The 27,305-nt window shown below is 43.7% G+C and overlaps 1 protein-coding gene across 1 annotated transcript in view; it reads right to left on the bottom strand.

Moving 5' to 3' along the window:
* The window catches only part of wu:fj29h11 (uncharacterized), a 153,603-nt gene that overhangs the window by 9,101 nt on the left and 117,197 nt on the right, over positions 1–27,305 (bottom strand). Inside the window, exons 41-46 of the mRNA XM_060844678.1 lie at positions 20,483–20,733; positions 16,257–16,402; positions 12,496–12,583; positions 9,183–9,303; positions 8,088–8,225; positions 5,476–5,592 (exon numbers count right to left, since the gene is read on the bottom strand). Of these exons, the coding sequence (XP_060700661.1) occupies positions 5,476–5,592; positions 8,088–8,225; positions 9,183–9,303; positions 12,496–12,583; positions 16,257–16,402; positions 20,483–20,733 (861 nt within the window). The remainder of the gene's footprint in view (positions 1–5,475; positions 5,593–8,087; positions 8,226–9,182; positions 9,304–12,495; positions 12,584–16,256; positions 16,403–20,482; positions 20,734–27,305) is intronic.

Raw genomic sequence — 27,305 nt, 5'->3', positions numbered from 1 at the left:
TGTAAAACTCACTCGGGAACCCATCTGGACGAGGTATCTTGCCACCTTGGAGCTGCCTTACTGCCTCTTGCCACCTCTTGTATCGTCAGAGGCGCATTTAATTGGGAGGGCTGATCTGCATTTATACTGGGGAGGTCCAGAATTTCAAAAAGAATTTCATTCTTGCTACTCCATCCCCACAGCCCTCCAACTGGTATAACTCTACACAGAATTCCCGAAATCTGGCATCTGTAGGTGGCATATTGGCTCTGTGGTTAGTACTGCTGCCTCACAGTGCCAGTGACCCAGTTTCGATCCCTGCCTTGGGCAACTGTGTGTGGAGTTTGTACATTCTCCCTGTGTCTGTGTGGGTTTCCTCCCACAATCCAAAGATTTGCAGATTAGGTGAATTGGCCAAGGTAAAATTGCCCATAGTATTCAGGGATGTGTAGGTTAGGTGCATTAGTTTGAGGCAAATGTAGAGTAGTAGTAGAAATTGGTCTGGGTGGGTCGTTGTGGACTTGTTGGGACGAAGGGCCTGTTTCCACACTGTAGGGATTCTATGATTAATCTTTTTCAGCTCGCGAGTGATGTTGCCAGTTCTCTCCCTAATGTACATAATGGACTGCAGTGCACTTTTCTTCCTAGCCAGGTAAACCCGGTATCTACCCGGCTTATCCCCATATTCCAACAGCCTTTGCTTTGCAAAGGGAATCCCTCTCTTCGCCGTTTGTATGAGCACTGAGTCCAGACCAGCCTGGAGTCAGTGTCCCATTGTAACTTAACCACGGATAGTCTGTTATAATATGCTGACTCGGCTGCCTTCAGCCGGGCCTCAAGCATCCGCTGCTGCTCTTCTCCCTGCCTCCTTCTCGTTATCGAGTATGAAATAATTAGACCCCTTACATATGCCTTGTTGGTCTCCCAGAGCACCGATGGATTACTGGCCATACCCCAATTGATGTCCCAAAAAAGCCCTGAACTCCCTTGTAATGTACTGTACAAAGTTGCCATCCCTCAGTAAAACAGATCCATGCGTCAGTGCCGTGTGTCTATTCCACTATCCTTGGTCTTAACATCCAAGTACACTGCTGCATGGTCCGAAATAGTTATGTCCTAATCCTACAGGTCAACACCAACTCCAAACAAACTGACGGAACAAAGAACATATCAATTCTTGTGTGGCACTTGTGTGGTTTGGAGTAAAAGGTAAAATCCCTCCCATTAGGGTGGAGACACTGCAACACATCCATTAGCTCCAACTCCTGACACAAGTCCACTAACTGCTTAGACTGCAGAGGTGTACCCGACAGACGCCTTGGCATCCTGCCTACCCCAGGGTCCACAAGACAATTAAAATCTCCTCCTATAATTGTACAGTACACCTCAAAAGCCATTAATTTAGAGACTAGGCTAACTAAAAATTTGAGAGGATGTGCCGGGAGACAGTAAATGTTCAGGACGCCATACTCTTCTCCGTGTACCAGAGCTTTGAGAATGATGAACCATCCATGCTCATCCTTGATTTGATCTAACTCCTGAAATGGGAGGTTCCTTTGTACCAGTATGACCACTCCTCTGCTTATGGAATTGAAGGAGGAGAAGAAGACCCTATTGTATGCCCCCTGCTGTAACTTCAGACATTCCCTATCGGTTAAATATGTCTTTTGCAATAAAGTGATGTCAATCCTTTCCTTCTTAAGATTTGAAATCAACTTTTTCCTTTTAATGGGGAAATGGCTCCCATTTATATTCCAGGTGCACCACATGAACAGATTGCTAGCCATGACCGTACAGTACAGTCCGCGGACCGCTGAAAGGAAGAAGCTCATTCAATGTCCAACAAGTGGAAAAACACGCATCTTATCAAATTTAAAAACTAGTCTACAAACAGTACTAAAACTAAGAAACTAACCACTACTCCTAACTTGAACAAATAAACATAAAAACCACAAATCTCCTGAGATCTCCCCCCTTTCCACAGGGGCATTCACTCCCAACCTTACAGCCATCCTGGCACCTTCTAGTCAAGGCCACACCCCAAACCCAGTCAATAGAAAGAAAACATGTTATTTACACTCCTGCAGGTTAACATTGGACGCCCTCCCCTCTCCCTCCATGTCTCAACCTCACACATTTTTACACCAAAGAAGTAACCACCCCTCACCCAGCAAAACAGAACAGTAAAATAACAGATAATTACCAAACGGATACGATATGAAACAAACCAGGTTTAAACCAAAGGCCTCTTAGCCCAAGACCATGAAAGGGAAAAGAACAAAGAAAGAGAAGATTAAAAAAAAATTATGCCATTGTCCGCAAACATCTTTCCCGCTTTCCCCCTCAGTCCAAGTCTATCATTTCAGCGAGTTCACTAATTCTTTTGCTTTTTCCGCTGAGTCCAAGTTATTGACAGATCCCCCATTATTCAAACGTAGCACTGTTGGGCACCTCAGAGAATACTGAATATTTAAGTCTCTTAATTTTTTTCTTAACATCATCAAAAATCTTCCTCTTCTAAATTACAGCCCCAGAAAAGTCTTGAAAAAACATTATTCTCGAACCTTTATGAACTAGGGGCTGTGAGTCTCTTCCCAGACTTCTGGATGTTTCTATTATTAACTGCTTTTCTTTATAGTGCTGGAGTCACGCGAGGACCAGGCGGGGGCACTGATGCGACCCAGACCCGTGCATCGCGATCCAGTGGGCCCGCTCCACACTCACCCGGCGCGACTCGATCTCCAGCCCCAGCAACTCCGGGAGCCACTTCTCAAGGAACCTGGCCACATTCTCACCTTCTTCGCGTTCCGGAAGACCCACTACCTACAAGCTTTTTCGCCGACCTAGATTTTCAAGGTCATCAACCTAGTCCAGTAAGGCCTGAACCTAGCCCTCCAAGGTTCGGATCTATTCCTCGGAAGTCTCCAACACCATGGTCCTTTGCTTGACCGTTTCCATGTGTCGATCCAATAACTGGATCGCCCACTCATGCTTTTTCAGCATGGAAGAGATCTGAACTAGCACCGTTGCGATTTTTTCATGGAGTTTCGTGAACTCTGAGAGTAGATGCTGCTGCTCCCCCGAGCTCAAAGGCGCCACCATGGGAGTCAAAGGAGCAGCTGCCGACACAGTTGGGGAGTGCCCTGTCTGCTGTGCTCCTCTTGCTCCCTTTCCCTTGTTTGCCTTCATTTCAACTCCAAAGCCTCCAAATCCAAATTAAAAAAGGTTCTAGGTGTTCTGCCTGCTTTACACTGACAATTTTTTCTTAGCGGGGGCTAATGAGGTGGGTAGAAGCCTGGGGTATGGCACAGAGCCCAACACAGCAGACTTTTCAGAGTGCCGCCATCTTGAATCTCCCCGATCGCACTTTTAAATGGCTGACTCCTGATTAATTTCCCATAAGAGGAACTACCCTCCTCCACATCTGCCCTGTCAATACCTTCCACATTTTTATATGTTTCAAACAATGAATGGCGTGATTATTAAATGGCCTCTGGCACACACGCAGACAAGGCAATGACGTTAGGACAACTGTGATCCACATGTGACTGTGCATGTGCTGCTGATGTCACCACTGTGTGCACTGAATGTGTGACTGCTGCATGCTCTACCTGATGCTGCAACTCGAGGGGAACAGCCATTCCAACAGCCTAATCAATGAGAGATAGCTGGTCATGGAGGTGGGCAGGGGAAGGATTAAATGCTTCATCAATAGGTAGTGGAAGGTTCAGGCCCTGGCTAAGACAGTATTGCTTCAGGCTTAAACTTGAATGGGCAGCTACGTCCGTCACGTAAAAATGACACAAACTTTATTTTTGTGCATGTGTGCTCCTTGCATCACCTGGTGGTAATGTCTTATACAATTCCCAGCCTCCAATTCTTCAATGTTTTGAAGCCACTTCTAGGATCATCTGCAGTCCAAAGACAAGTAAATAAAGTCCCCTTCATTCACAGAATGTCATTTTTCTTCGAAAGGATGATGTGGGGAAGAGCATTTCTAACACGGACCTGGTGGCAGCTGATTCACTCTGTGCTATTCTCCCAGTCCCTGCGCTAGAATCCATGGGTGTGTCACCATCACTGGATAAGCTGCAACAAGCAGTTAAATGGATGCAGAGCAACAAAGCTGCAGCTCTGATGGTATTCTGGCTGCAGTCTTCAAAGTTGGTTAGTGTTTACTCAAGACATAACTCCACACACTTATCCTGTGCAGCTGGGAGAAGCAAGAATTCTGTCCTGACCTCAGGAATGCGACTACAATAACCACCTTCAAGAAGGGAGATAAATCATGTTGTTGAAACTATTGAGGCATTGCATTCCTTTCCGCAGCAGGGAAAATCCCAACACACATTCTTCTGCATCACCTACATATCGTGGCTGAGAAAATCCTGCTAGGGACACTGTTTGGCTTCAGACCTTCCAGAGGAACCTCTGACATGGTCTTTGTTGCCAGACAAATCCAAAAATAAATTGTGCAGGATAACAGCTGAAATCCTTTATTGTGTTCATCAACCTGACCAAAGCATTTCATTCAGTCAATCACAACATTGTTCTCCTGAGAAGTGGATATCCAAGAAACTTTTTCACAATCCTGCAACTACTTTTAAATGATCTGACTGTAACTGTCTGAGTCGAAGACCTGAAATGACGCTTCTTTGGTAGAGCTTCTTTTGCAGTTTAGTGATATTGAAACAAGCCTGTGATTTCATATGTGAGTCAGTTCTTACTTCTGTCATCAATATAAATGCAAGTTCTAATGTTACCACACTGGTTCCCTGAGATAATATCCTAAGGCACTCACAATGGAGGTATGAAACAAAATTTGACAGTGATTGATAGATTCTTGTTGTCTCGAGGAATTAAGGGCTACAGGGAGAACGCTGGTAAGTGGAGTTGAAATGCCCATCAGCCGTGATTGAATGGCGGAGTGGACTCGATGGGCCGAATGGCCTTACTTCCACTCCTATGTCTTATGGTCTTATGGACACTTAATCAAAACATTTGGACAAGTATCCAAAAGCTCCATTGGAATAGACAGATTTTAGGGGAGGGTTTGCAGGTAGAGAGGACTTGGGGAAGGAATGCTTAAAATATATTTTTGTCAATGGTGGGAATGATTAAAACTGGCCATATGCAAGAAACCCAAAAAGGAGCATAGAGATCTGAGAGCTGTGGGTTACAGAGAAGGTTACAGCAATGCAGAACGGTGAGTCCATGAAAACAAGGATAATAATTTTAAAGATTGAGCTATTGCTGGACTGGCTGATAATGAGCAGAGGATGTGGGTTGTGGAGTGTCCAAATCAAAGACAGATTCCTATACTGAGGGACCCAACTAATAAAGCGTTTCACAAGAAAATTCTGGAAGGAAACCCTGGGCAGGATTGTATAGCTCCAAAGACTTAGTGCTTTGAGTCATGATGGGGGGAGAATGGGTGGGAGGTATTTGCTGTTGGATGCAGTGCTCTCTCCTGTGTTATCCTAAGCTAAGACTCACCAGCGTGTGGAGGAGGATGATGATGCTGTAGGTGGTTACTGTCAGCCACGTTACCAGTAGAGCCTGAAGGGGGTGCAGGAGGTGGCCACATTCTCATGACAGCTTCTGCAGCTTTATCTGAGCAAAGCAAAACAATCATCAGCAGTCTAATAATCTCTCCCCGCATCCCCCGCACAAAAAAACATCCAAATTTACATCCATATCAAGCTGTACAAGGTAGTTATATAATCTGGTGACTGATTAGATGACAGAGAGGGTGATGAAGTTAGCACTGCACTAGGGGAAGCCCAAAGGGGCTGATGTACAAGTGAGTCAAACATAGTGAGTGGAAGGGCACAGACATACACCTGCGGCTCTTCACTCACTGAGCTCCCAGTCTAGCTCTGAGTGCAGCTGGAGATGAGTCCCATTGGGAACAGAGATACTCAAGAGAGTGCAATCTACAGCAAGCAATAGGAAGATCCAGTTATAATGTTCATTAGCTGAAATATAATTTCTTCACTAGAACTCATTACTCAAAGTAAAGTGATTGCACCCCCCAGTCTCAGCAAGGTCTAGAATCAATGTCAAGTATCACTAGCGTATTGATACTGTGCTATTTTCACAAGTTCATAGTCAGTGACCATTAATACTTACTCTCAGCTGACCTTTGGGTATGGGCAGAGACAGAATATTTCAGTTTCTGACCTCACCATGCTGATGTGAGGCTGTGCTGCTGGAAGTGTTGAGGGTATTTGTACAGGTTTGCCTTCAAGTCAAAATTAGCCAAATGGTTCAGCGTGGGAAAGGGCTCTTATTATTTTATCAGGGTTGGAGAAGGTTGTACCAGGAACCTCCTCTAGGAGAAAGTGAGGACCGCAGATGCTGGAGATTAGAGCTGAAAATGTGTTGCTGGAAAGGTGCAGCAGGTCAGGCAGCATCCAAGGAGCAGGAGAATCGACGTTTTGGGCATAAGCCCTTCTTCAGGAACCTCCTCTCCAAAGATCAATGTCATCTTTAAGTGGATAAAGTTAGTCTAGATTCGCAATTTCTGATAAAATGCCACATCGCGTCCTTCCTCTCTACAGATGGTGATTGACCTACCATCACCCTCCTGCTGTGTGTGTTTTTTTAGTTCAGGTTTGCTATTTAATAGTTTACACTATTCCAACATTGTGGAAAGGAGAAATCACATTGGATTAAAAACCTTCCTGAGTAGAATCACAACCTGTAGGGTTTAAACTAAAACATCCTCACACAACACTCACCAAATGCAGCTCTCACCTGTTCTGTATTTCATCATATTATTGGCATCTACTGAAACAGTAATAATGATAAATGCGACGTATTGCATTTTGGTATAAGAAACACAGGCAGGTCTTGTACAATTAACAGTAGAGCCTTGGGTAGTGTTGTAGAACAGAAAGAGACTTAGGGATTCAGGTACTTAATTCCTTGAACAGTGCATCACATGTAGACTGGGTGATTAAAAAGTCATGTGGCACACTTGCCTTATTGCTTTGAGCACAGGAGTTGCAAAGTCACGTTGAGGTTGTATAGAATATTCCTGAGATGCTGCCTGGCCTGCTGTGCTTTGACCAGCAACACATTTTCAGCTAGAATATCACTGAGACATCTTCTGGAATAGCATGCCCAGTTCTGACCGCCAGTTACAGAAAGGATATTGTTAAGCTGGAGTGGTTTCAGAAGTGATTCATCAGAATGTTGCTGGGTATGGAAGGTTGGAGTTATAAAGAAAGTTTGATAGACTGGAACTTTTTTCACTGGAATATAAGATGTCAAGAGGTGACCTTACAAAAGTTTTTAAAATAATGAGAGGTATAGATAGAGTTAATGGTGGTTGTCTTTTCCCTAGGGTGGGGATTTAAAGACTAAGGGGGCACATTTTTAAGGTGAGAGGAGAGAGATTTAAAAAAAGACAAGGGGTGGTTCGCGTGTGGAATGAACTTGCTGAGGAAGTGGTGGATGTGGGTACAGTTACAATGTTCAAAAGACATTTGGATAAGGACATGAATATGAAAGGTTTGGAGGGATAGGGGCCTGACGCAGATAAGTGGGACTCATTTTGGATTATGTTCGGCACGGACTGGTTGGACCGAAAAGTCTGTTTCCATGCTCTCTAACTCAATGAACCCAGTTTCTCTTCAGATCCTATCTGACTTATTTTCATTCCAAGCTTTTTTTGTCTGTTTTGTTTCTAATTTATAACAGGTCTTTTTAAAATCATAGCACAGGAGATGCTTTGGCCCACACTGAATGATCCTGTGCTGACACTTTTGAAAGTGCTATCTTAATTAGTTTTACTCCCTTAACTCCTTCCCCATAGCTCAGCGATGTTCCTTTTGCAAGACCTGTATCCAGTTGTTTTTTGAGAGTTACCATTTAAGGGGTTACTGCTGCCCTTTCAGCATCACATTTCCAGATGTAACACTCATTAAATTCAACTTCTAAAAATTCAGGATTGAAGTGACAATAAATTAGTTGAATTTCAATCTTACTATCTGTTCCACAGCATGAAACTCACTCCTATTGCTCAGCACAAAACCAAGTTACTGTAGTTCCTAAACGGGACGTCTTTCCCCTGCACCCATATGAACACAGGCATTTCTTACTGGATGTTCCATCAGTGTAATTATGAAGGGATGCTTTGGGAGGCCAGCTAGCCAGAGTCTTCTCTCCATCAGTTTTGTTGTCTTTGCCCTCCAGGATTTCTTTACTGTTTTCCTTTCTGTCTTGTATTGGAATCGGTGCTTTGTATGTGAAAAGAATTGGAGAAAGTAGTCACTCAGTACATACAGTTTGCAAGTTTTCATGTTAACCACACCCTGTATTATTGATTCATACAGCTGGGAAGCCTGACTAACCAATTCCCAAACCTTTTCTGGCAATATACAACTCAAAATGGTACAGAAACAATCCAAGATCATTCACCCCGACGTTCTGTTGGCCAGCTCATTGTATGGTAAAGCAAAGACCCAAATTCACCAGACTGTTCAGTGAGTGCTATTGTTGATGAGGATGAACCCTCTATTCCCCGGTGTTTGAATATCCGTCTGGGTCAACCTGAAACAGCCCATGCAACACAAGTAGCTCGGAACATGGTATAATGGAGTGAGAAACAAGTTCATTTGAGATTGTAGGTGCAAAAGGCCGTTAACAATTAGAAGCATAGTGCTGCACCTGCAAGGAGGGAGAACAATCCTTCCTTGGAGCTGGAGTCACATATATCCCAGCAACAGTTGCAGGATGGAAAAAATTTATTGAGCTAATTTCAATCCCCTCAGGATTCATTAGTACGTCCATCCACATTTGCCTGGCAGCTGTGCCTGATGGTGCACTTGCCTGACTGCACCCCATGTGGATTTCAATCATTTCCCTAACAATATCTTTGTATCTGCGGGACCTGTTAAAGAGGTGTTTTTAAAAAAAACAAATATATTCAAAAGAGAATACTCACATTCAAATTACACCTTTAATGTAAGGATATGAAAGTACTTACTGGAGCTTAATCTACAAAATCAATACCCAGTCAAAAGATTTGGGATTAGCTCCAGTGTAATGTCACCACTGTCAAGTTTTGGTTTACAGGTTATTAAAGTTGTTCAAATGGTCAGACTGAATGATTTCTAGCCTAATTTAAAGCAAAACCTATCTGCCTGTCCCTTCCCTTAAGACAGATTCCAAGATTATCAAGCACTAAACAGTACCTGGAGGTCGTGGTGGTTCTGGTCTGATCTCTAAAGCCTTGGGAACTTCCCATTTCTCTTCATCTTCTGGCAATTCTTCAACACCCTCCTTCTGTAAAAACTTTTTCAGCGCAGGTTCATCCTGGGGATAGGGAAAGATTTGGAAAGGATGATAATGCATTCCACATGTCAGTGTTCAAACAGCACCGTGGCTCAGTGTGGTTAGCACTGCTGCCTCACAGTGCCTGAGATGCAGGTTCAATTCCAGCTTTGGGCAACTGACTGTGTGGAGTTTGCACATTCTCCCCGTGTCTGTGTGGTTTTCCTCCCACAGTCCAAAGGTGTGTATGTTAGGTGGATTGGCCATGCTAAATTGCCCATAGTGTTCAGTGATGTGTAGGTCAGTGCATTAGTCAGGTGTAAATGTAAAAAGTAATGGGGTAGGGGAAATGGGTCTGGGTGGGTTACTCCTTGGAAGGTTGGTGTGGACTTGTTGGGCTGAAGGGCCTGTTTCCACACTGTAGGGAATCTGAATTGTTTAACCCTATCATGGGAATCTGCCAGCAATTTTGTTACAATTGCTGTGTCCATTTTAGCACAATCATTTGTGTACATCTGTAGGAGATTATCATATTACACAATGAATTAGGTTAGTCATCAGATTCCTGGTATTTCTGATGCAAGGTTATCATCCTGCAACTTTAGCTTTGTTATTCTCTCTCCTGATACCACCTGATTTGCTGTGTATTTTCTAACACTTACAACATTTCGTTCTTGCTGCTAAAAGTAATTTTCTCTTTGTCCTATCTCACGGTTAATCTTTTTCAAGGCCTGAGACTTCATTTTTAAAAATTCACTCATGGGATGTGGGCATTGTTGGCTGGTCCAGCATTTACTACCTGTCCCCAGTTGCCCCTAGAGAAGGTGGGAGTGAATCGTTGTAATTCATGTGCCATTGAATTGGTCCATATCTCTTGGCAAAGTGCTGCAGTAGACTGTGTTCTACATGATTCCTAGGGGACTTCACAGGATAGATGCAGACTCTCACACACAATCACACTCACAGATCCTCTCTCATACACATGCTCTCTTTCAGACACACAAACACACACACACAAACACCCTGTCAAAGGCATATACTTCATATCACACACACACACACACAGATCTATGGGGTGAATTTGCATTTGCAGATTTGTATTCGCAGTTATGTCCAATTTTGTTCAAAAAGCACAATCTGTAGGCAGTCAGTCCATGTGACATTTTATAAATTCCACTTTGGAAATAGAACCAGTTTAACTCAAGATTGGGATATGGACAGACTCTAGCCTCACACCTTTAATGCATTGTCTGAGCTGAGATATCACCTTGTTTTAAAATAAAACCTTAGGTTATCTCTTGGAAGACATTCTGTGATTTACATATTAATTAATCGAAACCTGCAAACCTATTCTAAGTGATTAAAGATTTAACAGCAATCTAGGTTTGTTCAATACATCACATCAGTTGTATGAAACTATGATCTTTTCCTATAACTTCTGTGTCCTATGATCCTGCCCAACTAGCTACCTGACAAAGGAGCAGCACTCTGAAAGCTTGTTATGTGATTTTTAACGTTTTCCATTTTGGAAGAGAATAGGACCAACAGCATAACTTCTGAATCAGGGTTCACACATTTAAGATAGAGATGGGGGGGAGTTTCTTCTCTCAGAGGTTAATGAATCTATTGGAATTCTTCATTTGTCAAGGCTGCGTCACTATGTATATTCAAACCCGAGATAGATTTTTCATCAGTAATAGAATCAAAGATCATGAGGGAAAAGGCAGGAAAGTGGACATGTGGACTATCAGATCAGCCATCATTTCACTGAATGGTGGATCAGACTTGATAGGCCAAATGGCTTGCTTTTGCTCCTATATAAGACCATAAGACATAGGAGTGGAAGTAAGGCCATTCGGCCCATTGAGTCCACTCCACCATTCAATCATGGCTGATGGGCATTTCAATTCCACTTATTCTCCCCGTAGCCCTTAATTCCTCGAGACATCAAGAATCTATCAATCTCTGCCTTGAAGACATTTAACGTCCCGGCCTCCACTGCACGCTGCGGCAATGAATTCCACAGGCCCACCACTCTCTGGCTGAAGAAATGTCTCCGCATTTCTGTTCTGAATTGATCCCCTCTAATTTTAAGGCTGTATCCACGGGTCCTAGTCTCCTCGCCTAACGGAAACAATTTCCTAGCGTCCACCTTTTCCAAGCCATGTATTATCTTGTAAGTTTCTATTAAGTCTCCCCTTAATCTTCTAAACTCCAATGAATACAATCCCAGGATCCTCAGCCATTCCTCATATGTTAGACCAACCATTCCAGGGATCATCCGTGTGAATCTCCGCTGGACACACTCCAGTGCCAGTATGTTCTTCCTGAGGTGTGGGGACCAAAACTGGACACAGTACTCCAAATGGGGCCTAACCAGAGCTTTATAAAGTCTCAGTAGCACAACGGTGCTTTTATATTCCAACCCTCTTGAGATAAGTGACAACATTGCATTCGCTTTCTTCATCATGGACTCAACCTGCATGATTATCTTTAGAGAATCCTCGACCAGCACTCCCAGATCCCTTTGTACTTTGGCTTTACGAATTTTCTCACCGTTTAGAAAGTAGTCAATGCTTTTATTCTTTTTTCCAAAGTGCAAGACCTCGCATTTGCTCACGTTGAATTCCATCAGCCATTTCCTGGACTACTCTCCCAAACTGTCTAGATCTTTCTGCAGCCTCCCCACTTCCTCAGTACTACCTGCCTGTCCACCTAACTTCGTATGTTATGGCTGACCAGGAAATTCTGTCCCTTTTAGCACCTGCCATCAGATACCAAAGCTAATAGTCCTCCTGATTGGCCATGTTATATATGAGCAAACATAACAAACCAGTCCTGGCAATGGGATTTGGAATTTCTTGCCCAGAGTTAAGGCAATATAGCCCAGGAGTCAATTTCCTCACTCAGGATACCATCTTTATCATTTACACACAGGCTCCTCTGTCTACTTTAATTTCCTCCTTTTCAGAATAATTCCTTAAAAGTTTGTTCAAAACAATTAGCTAAATTCATGTTGTAGTCAAGGCACACAGAAGCTTCAGACAGATGACCTTTGGCTTGTGGTTCTGGAAATTCTATTGAAAGCTGCACCAAGGCGAAACAAATTGCCCAGTTATCAGGAGACTGGGTAATAATAGTTTATAAAACTAGAGAGAACCTGCAGGTGCAGTTCAGATTTTTTTCAAATTCTTAAAGTTGTTCTAGACATTACCTGAACACAGAAATAAATACCTCAAAGTAGGAGATGAGACTCTGAAGGAAATGTTCAAGTTCCTTTTTAAGTTCTCTTCTCTCACCACTAAAGAACTTTACAAACTCCCTGCAAAGACAAACAGACAAACAAAAACAATGATGATGGAGAGAAATTAACAAAGTTGTGTGTTTCAAAGACTAGACTTAACCTGTGATATGAGTCATGATTTGGAGATGCTGGTGTTGGACTGGGGTGTACAAAGTTAAAAATCACACAACACCAGGTTATAGTCCAACAGGTTTAATTGGAAGCACAGTAGCTTTCGGAGCACTGCCCCATCATCAGGTGGTTGATGAAGGTGCATCACTCCGAAAGCTAGTGCTTCCAATTAAACCTGCTGGACTATAACCTGGTTTTGCGTGATTTTTAACCCTGTGATATGAGTTCATGATCACCTGCTACATCAGTTACTTCTAATTGAAAGCCCAAAGTGTTTTCATACAATAGCTGAAGCTCTTGAGTGGAACTCTGAATTAAAGGGTATCCTGATATTTCAGGAAAAAGTGAAGTCTGCAGATGCTGGAGATCAGAGCTGAAAACGTGTTCCTGGAAAAGCGCAGCAGGTCAGGCAGCATCAAAGGAGCAGGAAATTCGACGTTTCGGGCATAAGCCTTCCTGATGAAACGTCGAATTTCCTGTTCCTTAGATGCTGCCTGACCTGCTGCGCTTTTCCAGCAACACATTTTCAATCCTGATATTTCAGTGTGATGATGCGGAAGTACCACCAGGTCTTTCAGATGGAACACTAACCAAGGTTCCATGTGGCCTTTCAAGTGAATGTAAAGATCCCACGGTCTCAAAGAGGAGTAGGTGAGTTTTCCCTGGTTAGATTAGATTCTCTACAATATGGAAACAGGCCATTCAGCCCAACAAGTCCACACCGACCCTTTGAAGAGTAACCCATCGAGACCCATTCCCTACACTATATTTACCCCTGACTTTAAATAAAAATTTACGTTAAAGCATGGGAGATATTTGGTGGCCATAAGCTTGGCCAGAGGTTTTAGGAAACATCCTAAAAGAAGAGGGATAGGTTGCTCTTTGGAGGGTCGGTGTGGACTTGTTGGGCCAAAGGGCCTGTAGGTAATCTAATCTAATGCATCTAACACTATGGGCAATTTTAGCATGACCAATTCATCTGACCTGCACATCTTTGGATTGTGGGAGGAAACCGGAGCACCCGGAGTAAACCCACGGAGACACGGGAAGAATGTGCAAACTCTGCACAGACAGTCACCCAAGGCAGGCCAACATTTATCCCTCAATCAGCATCATCAAAACAAATCATGTCATTTGCAAATCTGTGGGAGCTTGCCTTGTGCAAATTCCCACATTACAACTGTGACTGCATTTTTCAAGAAAAACATCTTACTATCTGTGAAAGACTGACACATTCTGAGGTGGTAGCTAGCACTATGGAAAAACAAGTTTTACATTTCTTTCCCTTTGCGTTACACACAGACAGAGCGGTTTTAAAGGCATTTAGCAATCTTGCCTTTGTTGCTCAGTCTTTTAAGTACATCTTTGGACAGTGGGAGGAAACCCATGCAGACACGGGGAGAATGTGCAAACTCCATACAGACTGTTGCCCGAGGCCCTGGCGCTGTGAGGCGGCAGTGCTGACCACTGAGCCACCATGCCACCCTAATGAAGGTGCCCAGCATGGGCAGAAGCAGGCATTCAATTGCATTTGCAACCTCTTTTATCCACAGTCTCAGAGGCCTAGTGTAGCTGACTCAGCCAGGATCCTTTAACTCAGTGCATGCTGGTGGTCAAGCCTGGGATGTTCTTGCGTCCTTATGTCATTTGCAGGGCCTGGGTGTTACTGACACAGCCTTTGAGGCTAATGAAGGTCTTGGGGGAGGAGTGCGGGGGGGGCGCAAAAGCATAACCAGCTTTGCTTCTTCCCACAAATATCTTGAATAACTCGGCCACCGGGCTGCGGAATAGCATATGGAGTTTAACTTCGATAAATGCAAGGAGTTGCATTTTGGTAGGACCTACAGAGTCAATGGTAGGGCCTTGGAGAGATCTAGGGGTACAGATTCATTGCTCCTTGAAAGTGGAGTCACAGGTAGAGAAGGTGAGAGTGAAGAAAACTTTCGGCATGCTTGCTATCATTGGTCAGATCTTTGAGTATAGCAGTTGGGATGTCTTGTTGCAGCTGTACAAGGCATTGGTGAGGCCACATTTGGAGTACTGAGTGCAGTCCTGATTGCCCTACTAGAGAAAGGATGTTATTTAACTAGAAAGAGTGCAGAAAAAATTTATAAGGATGCTACCTGGACTGGATGGTTTGAGTTATAAGGAGAGGTTGGTGAGGCTGAGATTTTTATTTCCTGAAGCATACAAGGCTGAGGAGTGACCTTATGGAGACATACAAAATCATGAGAGGCATAGATAAGGTAGTTAAGCAATAGCTTTTCCCTGTGGTAGGGGAGTCTAAAACTAGAGGGCATAGGTTTAAGGTGAGAGGGGAGAGATGCAAAAGGATCCACAGCAGCAACTTGTTCACACAGGTGGTGAGTGTCTGGAACGAGCTGCCAGAGGTAGTGGAGGAGGTGAGTCAATCTCCTCATTTAAGAAAACATTTAGATAGGCACATGGATGGGATAAGTGTGGAGGGATATGGACCAAATATAGATAAATAGGACTAGATTAATTGTGAAAACTGGATGCCATGGACAAGTTGGGCCAAAAGGCCTGTTTCCATGCTATAGACCTCTATGACTCAGTCGGAGTTGGGGAAGTCTTGTTGAGGTAGTACAGGACATTGGTAAGAGCTCTTCTGGAGTACTGCGTCCAGTTTTGGTCACCCAGTTATTATTCAGCTGGAGAGGGTTCAGAAAAGATTTACCAGGGTGTTGCTGGGTATGGGAGCTTTCAAGACTTCAGGACACAGGAGAGAGATTTTAAAAAGACATAAGGGCAAATAATTTTTACACAGAAGATGGATTGTGTGTGGAATAAACTTCCAGAGGAAGTGATAGATGAAGGTACAATTACAACGTTTTAAAGACATTTTCGATAAGTACATGAATTGGAAAGGTTTGGAGGGATTTGGGTCAGGGGCAGGCAGGTGGGCCTAGTTTAGTATGGGATTTGGGTCAGGAGCAGGCAGGTGGGCCTAGTTTAGTATGGGATTTGGGTCAGGAGCAGGCAGGTGGGCCTAGTTTAGTATGGGATTTGGGTCAGGAGCAGGCAGGTGGGCCTAGTTTAGTATGGGATTTGGGTCAGGAGCAGGCAGGTGGGCCTAGTTTAGTATGGGATTTGGGTCAGGAGCAGGCAGGTGGGCCTAGTTTAGTATGGGATTTGGGTCAGGAGCAGGCAGGTGGGCCTAGTTTAGTATGGGATTTGGGTCAGGAGCAGGCAGGTGGGCCTAGTTTAGTATGGGATTTGGGTCAGGAGCAGGCAGGTGGGCCTAGTTTAGTATGGGATTTGGGTCAGGAGCAGGCAGGTGGGCCTAGTTTAGTATGGGATTTGGTTCAGGAGCAGGCAGGTGGGCCTAGTTTAGTATGGGATTTGGGTCAGGAGCAGGCAGGTGGGCCTAGTTTAGTATGGGATTTGAGTCAGGAGCAGGCAGGTGGGCCTAGTTTAGTATGGGATTTGGGTCAGCATGGACTGGTTGGACTGAAGGGCCTTTTCCCATTCTCTATGACTATAAAGTGACATCCCTCGAAACCTGAGAACAACTTAATTTGAAAAACTTGCTTGTAGTTAAAAGGAGAATGCTGTTTACCTGCAGATATCTATGCGTGAACTGATGTGATCCTTCTGGATGTAGAATTCCTTACTGTCCTTTAAGTGACAAACTATATTCTCGTTCTCATACACAATGGAATTATCCGGCAAAGTCAATTTATAATGGAGATACAGTTTACTGACCTGGAGAGGCAAATGAACATGAAGGAAAGTCAAACAGCAGTTTTGATTCTCAACTGTCCCTGCCTCCTCTACCTGAACCTGCCCCAACCCCATTTCACAACTACAGTAAAAGCCTGAGGAATTGGAGTAGCAACCTGGTTCATGCCTCTACTTCCACAGGATATTCTTATTAACAAATCCTATTTCTGAAAATGCCTCTGAATCATTGAGCTCAAAATGGGATAATAAAGAGTGGGACAACTCCACACCCTGTGCACTCAGGTGTCAGTGTTGAGAGTTTAATATGGGTAGTTATTGTGTCCCTGTAGACACATTTTTTAAAAATTCTGCTTAACTTTGCACTGAGGAAATCCTCTATATGTGGCTCAGTCTCAATCCCATGACCACTTCCTAAATCTGGGCCTGCCCAAATAGTTTCCTGGAGTCATTGGGGAGTTACACATTAACTCTGAACTCTAAACTCTGATATAGTCACCATCCCTCAAATGATAGAAATCTTGAAGATAGCAGCAGTAGACCATTCAACCCCTCGAGCCTTCTTCACCATTTAATATGATCAATCTCAATACCCTGAATGAATGCTCCCCCCCCTCTGCCATTTAATATATGGGAAGGTGATGCCTAGTGATAACATCACTAGATCAATAATCCAGAACCCCAGGTAATGTTCAGGGGATCTGAGTTCAAATCCTGCATGGCAGATGGTGGAATTTTTTTTTTAGATTAGACTTACAGTGTGGAAACAGGCCCTTCGGCCCAACAAGTCCACACCGACCCGCCGAAGCGAAACCCACCCATACCCCTACATTACCCCTTACCTAACACTACAGGCAATTTAGCATGGCCAATTCACCTGACCCGCACATCTTTGGACTGTGGGAGGAAACCGGAGCACCCGGAGGAAACCCACGCAGACACGGAGAGAACGTGCAAACTCCACACAGTCAGTCGCCTGAGTCGGGAATTGAACCCGGGTCTTCAGGCGCTGTGAGGCAGCAGTGCTAACCACTGTGCCACCGTGCCGCCCACTTGACTTCAATTAAAAAAGAAATCTAGAATTAAGATTCTAATGATGACCATGAAGCCATTGTCAGTTCACTAATGTCTTTTAGGGAAAGAATTTGCTGTCCTTACACATGACTCCAATTCCAAAACAATGTGGTTGACACTGACCTACCCTCTGGGCAATTAGGAATGTGAAATAAGTGCCAAATCAGTCAGTAACATCCCCATCATGTGAATGAATTTGAAAATTTTATTGGGAGAAGAATTCTAATTATCTAAATAAATCAATGGGCAAAGCTTAACAAATCTCTCTAGCCTCGTTTGTAACTGAAAGTAAATTTGTCATGAAAGTGTCCACCTTCCCCTCAGTCATTTTCATATGCACTGGACTCTTACAGGTGATAAAGCCAAACACAAAGACAATTAAACCTTCAACTACACATCAAATTCATCTCAATGAAAGACAAATAAACTCTTTCATTGTGCGGTTTTCAAATTTGTCTGTCATAGCTTCTCTTCTCTGTTCAATAATATGGGATTCAGAATGAATTACCATTTGCTGCCATCTAGTGCAGCAAAAGTGCTGCTAACACCTCTTCTAACTCAGCTACTGATTTTTCCTGAGGGCAGGCAGGATGGGATTGTGTTGTGTCTGTAAGAGGAGAAATGTAGCCAAAGAAAACCATTCTTGGCACACTGTGAAACTTAACAGCAAAGCTTTAGCATCTGAAGTGAGCCATGTATGGAATAAATCAGGTGGACCAGAAAGCTTTAATGCACTCTACAGCAATGCACCTTGATCCATATTTCAGAACAGCAGTCTACTGTTCAAAATTAACGTAGGACATAGAACAGTACAGGCTCTTCAGCCCTCAATGTTGTGCCAACTTTTTATCCTACTCCAAGATCAGACTAACCTACATACCCTTCATTGTACTATCTTCCATTTGCCTATCCAAGAGTCGCTTAAATGTCCCTAATGTATTTGACTCTACTACCAGTGCCGGCAGTGCATTTCACACACACGCACTACTCTCTGTATAAGTACTGTTAATATACTATTCTGTAAATCATGAAGGACAGAATCAATTTAATGCAATATACTAGCACCACCTCAAAGGCTGAGACTGTTCAAACCCAACCATGATTTTAAGTAACTGCTAAGTTTTTGACTATGTTAAAAGGTGCTATGTAAATACTAATGGTTGCTGTTAAAGGTGCAAAGAGGTCAGAACTTGTATTGCATTAATATGATGGGTTGCATATGGCTGGGGAGGTTTGACAGCAAAGCTGCTGGTGCTTTCTGTAACTTCCCTTTGATGTTGACACAACCTCAGGGTATAGGGCACATGTAGATTACTGTAGAAACCCGAAAATGTCAGCTATCATTCAGGACTGAAAATGTGTTGCTGGAAAAGCGCAGCAGGTCAGGCAGCATCCAAGGAACAGGAGAATCGACGTTTCGGGCATAAGCCCTTCTTCAGGAATGACTCCATTACAGGCTGCAGAACGAATACTGCTCCCTCCACCACCACCAGTGGTCAGTTATCGAAATCAGTGAGAATTTCAACTTTCCCACTTCCACATCACCTTCAGAAATAGTCTAAAATATTATATCTTGTTCAAATATATACATCTAGACTTTTTAACAAAATGTGATGAAAATTGTGTAAGTGGTCCTGAAGAAATAATTTTATAATCAAGTTGTTAACTGAATAGTGTTTGGATACTAATTTTCAATTTTTTTTTTAAAAAGAAAAGGTTTTCCAGTAGATTTTAACTTGTACCTTCACCCAAAGTGATGTCTCCAGTTTTTACTCTGTCTGGGTGAAAAAAAGTTTCCAAGTTAAATATTCTGTACTTAACTGCAAATTTTTGTTTCCTGTTTGAGTGTCAAAAATTCTTTATTATGACTGTCTACTTGGACAGGCTAATGGCGTTACTGCAACTCCATAGGGGGGACTCGCCAGTAAGGAAGTTGTAATATCACTGCCCACTAACAGTGGTAGAAGTCTCACCAGGCAGTAATCTCTGGGCTAATATATCAACTTGAATTAGAAGGATTTCATTAAGAAATTATTGAGTTTGGGTCCAACGGTCAGTTTGTATCCAATGGGAAATAAACAAAATTTGTCCAAAACACCAACTTATCAGAGGCGAATCAGATTGAACTAGAAAGGTGTCTGTAAATAGATTCTGACATTAAAGTCCAACTTCAGATGTGTGGATGATTTAAATGTTGTGGAAATTTTCTTTCTACAGCTACAGAAATCTGACTGCCACGGATAATCACTTGAAATTCTGTATTTTACATTATTTAAAAATAGAAGCAGCTAGCAGGCATTCAGGTTAAAAACATCAAATAAAAATAAATATAACGAATGCTGGAAATCTGAAACATGCACAGAAAATGTTGCAGAAACTCAGCGGGCACTTATGAGGAGAAAAACGGGGTTAATGATTTGAGACCAGTATTGACCATTCTTCAGAACTGCTGGACTTGAAATGTTAACTCTGTTTTGCTCTCCATAGATGTGCTGAGTTTCTCCGGTATCTTCCGTGTTTGTTTCAAGGCTAAACCATGATGCGTTCGGGAAACAGCTAGATTTACTACACCAGAAATGTCTCAGACAGATGGATTAATTCAATGGGAAATATTTCCACCAGTAAGTACAAAAGGAAAAGTACTACCACTAGGGGGTGCACTGGGGCCAGCTGGCACTACCACCTCAAGCGGTAGTTGTGAGTTTGAGTCTTCCAAGACTTCATTATACAATGAAGGTTGGTATGTTGAGGGACTGTTGCATGAGCCACGTTTTGAAGAAAATTGCTGGACTGTAGACTCCAATTGCCTGTTGAGGTGAATGCAAAAGATCCCCTGGCATGGTTAAGAAAGGGAATTCTCCTTGGTGTTGGTCAGCATCGCCCTTTAGGGGCAGGTGACTAGCTGTTCAATAAGGGTGGCATTCCTGTTTATTTGGAAATTGTGAATTTATAAAAAGGAACTTCTGTGCTGCATTATAAACATTACCGGTATCACTACATGTATAAGATTTTAATAAACAGAATATTTACCTGTATGAAAATCATTGACTTAAGCCTTGCAGCAACATTATTACTTTGTAGATCTTCATAAATGTGACTGAAATCATCGTGATGGAACAGCCACCTCTGGATGAATGGAACGAGCGAATGGATAAAGTTTTGGACCTTTGGACAGGGGACGTAATTCTCAGTCTGGGCTTCCACACTGATGCAGCTGGAGAGTGGCTTCACCCCACAGATCTCAAAAAATAAGTTGCGATCGTCTTCATTAAATCGAAACTCTAATGAAAGATATGATTACATTTTACATAATGTAGACTCAAACACCATTATAATGTTTAAAGGTTTTTTTTTCCAGTCTTCTCCTAATGATTTACAAGGCCACGATAGACTACAAGCACGGTACTACTCCATGAGGTGGATAATCCAAGCAGTTTTCCACATTTTTCAGCAGATTAGATTAGATTACTTACAGTGTGGAAACAGGCCCTTCGGCCCAACAAGTCCACACTGACCCACCGAAGCACAACCCACCCAGACCCATTCCCCTACATTTACCCCTTACCTAACTCTACGGGCAATTTAGCATGGCCAATTCACCTAACCTGCACATCTTTGGACTGTGGGAGGAAACCGGAGCATCCAGAGGAAACCCACGCAGACACGGGGAAAATGTGCAAACTCCACACAGTCAGTCGCCTGAGTCGGGAACTGAACCCGGGTCTCAGGCACTGTGAGACAGCAGTGCTAACCACTGTGCCACCGTGCCGCCCACAAAAAAAGCACAGAAAGAGGGAGCAGAAAGCTTGACAGGTTTTAGTTTTCCTTTCTGGTCTCGTGGTGTTGAGAGGAACCCAATCATATTAAAATGAAGCTTTGTGGATAGATGTTAGGAATATTAAGGGGCAGTCACTTTACTGAGAGTGTATTATAGGCCCCCAAAGAGTCAGCAGGAAACAGTGAAGCAAATATTTACAGAGGTGTGTAAGAGGGGATTTCAAACATAAATTGAGATTGTCATAGTTCAAAGTTTGTGAGAAGATTTGTAGCTCGGGTGCTCGTTGTTGTGGTTCTGTTTGCCGAGCTGGGAATTTGTGTTGCAGACGTTTCGTCCCCTGTCTAGGTGACATCCTCAGTGCTTGGGAGCCTCCTGTGAAGCGCTTCTATGATCTTTCCTCCGGCATTTATAGCGGTTAGTCAGAAGAAACATCACAGAAGCGCTTCACAGGAGGCTCCCAAGCACTCAGGATGTCACCTAGACAGGGGACGAAACGTCTGCAACACAAATTCCCAGCTCGGCGAACAGAACCATAGTCATAGTGTTAAAGGTTTAGAGGGATCGGAATTCTTGGAATGTATCCTGTGGAGCTTTTGTATCAACACGCAGAAGGCCCAACAAGGGATGGTGCAGGGCTGGACCTAGTTCTGGGCAAAGAAGCCAAACAAGTGTTCGATGTAGGAGTGGGGAGATATTGTAGCAATAGTGACCACAATATGGTATGGTTGAAATTTGTCATGCACAAGGGAAAATACGGCTGGCAAAAGTCAGTTTTGGATTGGGAGAAGACAGATTTTATTAAAATAAAGCAGGATCCAGCCACTGTTAACTGGGAACAGCTCCTTGTGGGTCAGAGGCGCATCCAAAAAGGAGCTGGGGAGAGTACAGGTTAAACATGTACCCTCTGGGGAAGTGTAGGAGCAATAAGTCCAGGGAACCTTGGATGTCTAGGACAATTCAGGACTGGAGAAGGAAAAAGAGTAGAACTTTTAGCAAGTCCAAAGGGAGCTGCAGCCCTAAAGAAATATATAAAGTGCAAGAGGGAACTTCAGAAAGCAATTAGAAGAGCAAAAAGAGGGCAGGAAAAAGGACTTGTGAACAAGATTAGGGAGAACCCAAAGATATTTTATCAATGCATTAAAGAGAAGAGGTTAACCAAGGGAAGAATATGGCCCATTAGAGACCGGGGGGGGCAACCGATGTGTGAAGTTGCAGGATATTGGAAGGGTGTTGAATGACTATTTCTGTTCAGTCTTCATGCTAGCAAAGGAAAACATAGGTACAGAATTCCAGAAAGGGGACTGTGAGGAACTTGCACAGTTTGACGTAGGATATGGGGATCTTGGAGGCTTTATCAGGCTTAAAATCAGATAAATCCCTTGCCCTACATCCTAGACTGCTGTGGGAGGTGAGGCAAGAAACACAGGGGCTCTGACACAAATGTTTAATTCCTCTGAGGCCATGGGGTGAGTGCCAGTGGACTGGGGCATGGCAAATGTGATTCCACATTTTAAGAAAGGTGATAGAGATGAATCAGGAAAGTACAGACCTGTGAGTTGCATTATCAGTGGCAGGGAAACTATTGGAGAAAATCCTGAAGTAATACCTACTTGGAAAGCATGGGTTAATTAAGGATAGTCAGCATGGATTTGTCAGAGGGAGGTCACGCCTAACAAACTTGTTCGAATTTTTCAAAAATGTAATCAAGTGTGTGGATGATGGAAGTTCAGTTGATGCAGTTTATATGGATTTTAGCAAAGGCTTTGATAAGATACCACATGGGAGACTGACTGAGAAGGTTAAAGTACGAGGAATTGAGGGAAACTTGGTGAGACGGACCAGAAACTGGCTTAGTCATAGGTGACAAGGGATAGTAGTATCAGGCTTTCGAGTGCCTGGAGGCTGGTGTCCAGTGATGTACCACAAAGATCAGAAGGAGCATGAGGGGAAGCATGTTCCTGGACTGTGCAACATACTTTGGTGCAGCTGAGTGTTGGTGGAGTGGACTGAAGGCTTGGAGCAGAGCGGGTCAGTTGTTGGACTGAGGTTAGAAATGGCCAGTCAGACCATGTGCTTGCTGAGCTGCTGCTACTATGTAATATCAATCTGAAATTCTTTAGCGGACTGTAATGTCAATTCTTTAACTATGTCTAACTTATTTTTAAACACTGTAAGTAATGCTACTACTTTTCTTTTCATTCCTCTTTGGTTCCAAGACTTGTACCTTGGTACTTGTACCTAAGACAGCACCATTACAGGCAGCCATTGTAAAACCTTTTCACTGTGCTCCTGGACTGCAGTACCCGTGGACAATGAAGGATATTCTACTCTATTATTGTTAGTAATACACATAAATGCTATTGGTGAAAATGTGGGGAAGGTTAAGCAAGTTTGCAGATGACACCATGATTGGTTGGGGTTAATAGTGAGGAAGATGGTTGTAGACTACAGGTCAGATAGGCAGAGCAGTGGCAGATGGTATTTAACCCTGATCAGTGGAAGGTGATGCACTTTGGACGAAGAAACAATATGAGGGAGTATTTAATGAAAGGCAGGACACTGGGTAGCTAAGAGGAACAGAGGGATCTTGGGGTAATTCACTGATCCCTTAAGTTGGCATATGGGACACTTGTCTTCATCAGTTGCGGCGTACAAGAGCAAGGAGGTAATGTTGGAATTGTACAGAGCATTGATTAGGCCACCGCTGGAGTACTGTGAGCAGTTCTGGTCACCTCTACAGGAAGGAGATGATAGCACTCGAGGGAGTACAGAGGAGGTTCACCAAGCTGTTGGCTGGGATGGAACAGTTGAGCTATAAGGAGATACTAGATAGGATTGGATTGTTTTCTTTACAGCAGAGAAGGCTGAGGGAAGAACATGATCGAAGTGTATAAGATTATAAGGGGTACGGTCAGGGTGAATAGAGAGCACCTTTTCCCCTTGGTTGAGGGGTCAATCATGCGAGGCCATCTTTTTAGGATGAAGGGCAGCAGATTCAGAGGGGATCTAGGAAAAAAAACGTTTTCACTCAATGAGTGGTGGGAATCTGAAATGCACTGCCTGGGAAGGTATTGGAAGCTAGAAACCTTACAACCTTAAAAAAAAATATTTTGACAAGCATTTGTAATATTATAACATTCAAGGATATGGGACAAGTGCAGGATTAACATGCCTTTAGTGGTAGTTAGTGCAGACTTGATGAGCCAAAGGGCCTTGTCAGCAGTGTATGACTCTATGACTATGACTCTATAATGGTAATCAGCCAGTTCAGCAAATAGGAGGCCTGACATTGAATCCTAGTCAAGAGTGTGTTGCTGGAAAAGCACAACAAGTCAGGCAGCATCCAAGAAGCAGGAGAATTGACGTTTGGGCAAAAATCCTGGCATCTTTCCTGTAAACTTCCTCTAGAATCCCCCCAGAACCAGCACGTCCTACCTATATACGGAGCCCAAAACTGCTCAGAATATTCCAAATGCAGTTTGACCAGAGCTTTACACAGCATCAGTAGCACATCCCTACTCTTGTATTCTAGCCTTCTTGAAATGAATACTAACATTGCTGAAGGGCTTTTGCCCAAAACATCGATTTTCCTGCTCCTCGGATGCTGTCGTTTCCAGCACCACACTCTTGACTCTGATCTCCAGCATCTGCAGTAGCTACTTTCGCCTGTATTGTATCCTATGTGAGTTCTGACACATCGGGCAACACGTTTACTCATTGGGTAAATTCGATACATTTTTTTCCCTACAATAACATTTATAGATTCAAACTAATTGTGCCACATTTTAGCATGTAAACCCTTTAGAAACTCATTCTTTACCCTGATCTATGCCTTTGATAAGATTCCCGACTCCTTACGGCTAACATGCAGGTTCAGCTGGCAGTTAGACAGGCAAATGCAGTGTCAGTATTCATTTCAAGAGGGCTAGAATACAAGATGAGGGATTTACTGTTTCAAGCTCTGGTCAAACTGCATTTGGAATATTGTGAGCAGTTTTGTGCTCCGTAAATGGGAAGGATGTGCTGGCTCTGGGGGAGGGGGAATCCAGAGGAAGTTTACAAGAAAGATCCAGGAATGAAGGGCTTGTCATTTAAGGAGCAGTTGAGGTCTGTACTCGAAGTTGAGAAGGATGAGGGAAGAATTTCATCAAAACCTCCAGAATAATGAGAAGCCTGAATAGAGTAGATATGGAGAAATTGTTTCACTCATAGGAGATAAGGACCCAAGGTCACAGCCTCAGAGTTAGAACTGAGGTAATGAGGGCAGCATGGTAGCTCACTGACAGTTTCTCAGGGTCTGTTTCCATGCTGTATATCTCTATGACTCTTGTATAATACATAAAAGGCCGGGCAAGCATCGAGGAGAAAGTGAGGACTGCAGATGCTGAAGTTCAGAGTCAAAAAGAGTGGCGCTGGAAAAGCACAGCAGGTCAGGCAGCATCCGAGGAGCAGGAGAGTTGACGTTTCGAGCATAAGCACTTCATCAGAAATGTGGAGGGGCCCAAGGTGGCCGAGAGATAAATGGGAGGAGGGTGGGGCTGAGAGGATAGTAGCTACGAATGTGATTGATGGATGAAGGTGGCGGATGATGGTGATAGGTTGGAGCGGAGAGGTGGGATGGGAAATGGACAGGTAAGACCGTTCAAGAGGGCTGTGCCGATTTGGAGGGCTGGATCTGGGATAAGGTGGGGGGAGGGGGGATATGAGGAAACTGGTGAAATCAACTTTGATCCCGTGTAGTTGGACCAAGGCAGAAGATGAGGTGTTCTTCCTCCAGGCATCGGGTGGCTAGGATTTGGCAGTGGAGGAGGCCCAGAACTTGCATGTTCTTGGTGGAGTGGGAGAAGGAGTTGAAACGTTCTGCAAGTTGGCGTCCTGTCTCCCCAGTGTAGAGGACACCACATCGAGAGCAACGGATGCAGTAGATGAGGTGTTTGGAGGTGCACGAAGATCTCTGCCAGATGTGGAAGGATCCTTTGGGGCCTTGGATAGAGGTGGGGGGGGGCACCTTTTGAGGGAAGGTACCAAGAGTGGAGGGTGGGTTGGTAGGGGGCATGGACCTAATGAGGGAGTCGCAGAGGAAATGGGTCTCTGCAGAATGCTGAAAGGGGTGGGGAGGGAAATATATCTCTGTTGGTGGGGTCTAAATGTAGGTAGTGGAAGTGGCAGAGAATAATGCCATATATCCGTAGGTTGGTGGGTGGAAAGCGAGAACTGGGGGTTCTGTCCTTGTTGCTGTTGGAGGGGTAGGATTCAAGGATGGAGGGATGGGAAGTGGAGGAGATGCTTCTGGAGGGCATTGTTGACTACATGGGAGGGGAAATTATGGTCCTTGAAGTAGGAGTCTATCTGGGATGTTCTACTGTAGAATTGGTCCTCCTGGGAGCAGATGTGGCAAAGGCAGAGGAATTGGGAATAAGGGATAGCGTTTTTATGGTGGGGGGGTTGGGAGGTGTTGTAGTCCATGTAGCTGGGGGAGTCAGTGGGTTTGAAGTAGATGTCCTGTCCCAGAGACATTCTCTGAAATGTTCCACAAGTTGGCCTCCCCAATGGCAAGCACTGAACCAGTCTCAGATCAAGAAAATGAACCAGTAAACTCAATGTTCAATAAAACCTCACAAAGCTCTTGTCTTTGTTTAGAACACTTTTGCCTGGACTTCTTTTACCGCCCAAGACTTTTAAACTCATTTTATTGACACATTTTTCCCACATTTAATATTACTCAGACTAAAAGTTTTAATGGTTTTGTTTTCACATCTGCAGATACCAGAAACAAAAAGGCAAATGCTAACTGCCTTGTAGAAACAATATCAGGTACCAGGGTGGGAGAGCGGGTGGGTGGTAAAGAACTGTACAGACAGTGCCTTAGGCAGCATCATTTAGCAAAGTTTCACAAAATTCCTACTTTCCAAAGTCCCTTTGTGTAAAGCATAACAACACTGTACGAAATGACATATTCCACAGTACCTACTGGGTCACTCCCCTAGCTATCCCTGCTCATTGCACATTCCCCACATGCCTCTGCATTATTTCTGCTTCCATAGGCTGACCAGGAAAGCTTCACAAATCTAGGCA

This window comes from Hemiscyllium ocellatum, chromosome 25, assembly GCF_020745735.1.
Source record: "Hemiscyllium ocellatum isolate sHemOce1 chromosome 25, sHemOce1.pat.X.cur, whole genome shotgun sequence".
Lineage (NCBI taxonomy): Eukaryota > Metazoa > Chordata > Chondrichthyes > Orectolobiformes > Hemiscylliidae > Hemiscyllium > Hemiscyllium ocellatum.
Note: the sequence above shows the minus strand (reverse complement) of the source record. Positions and strands in the feature narration are given on the sequence as shown.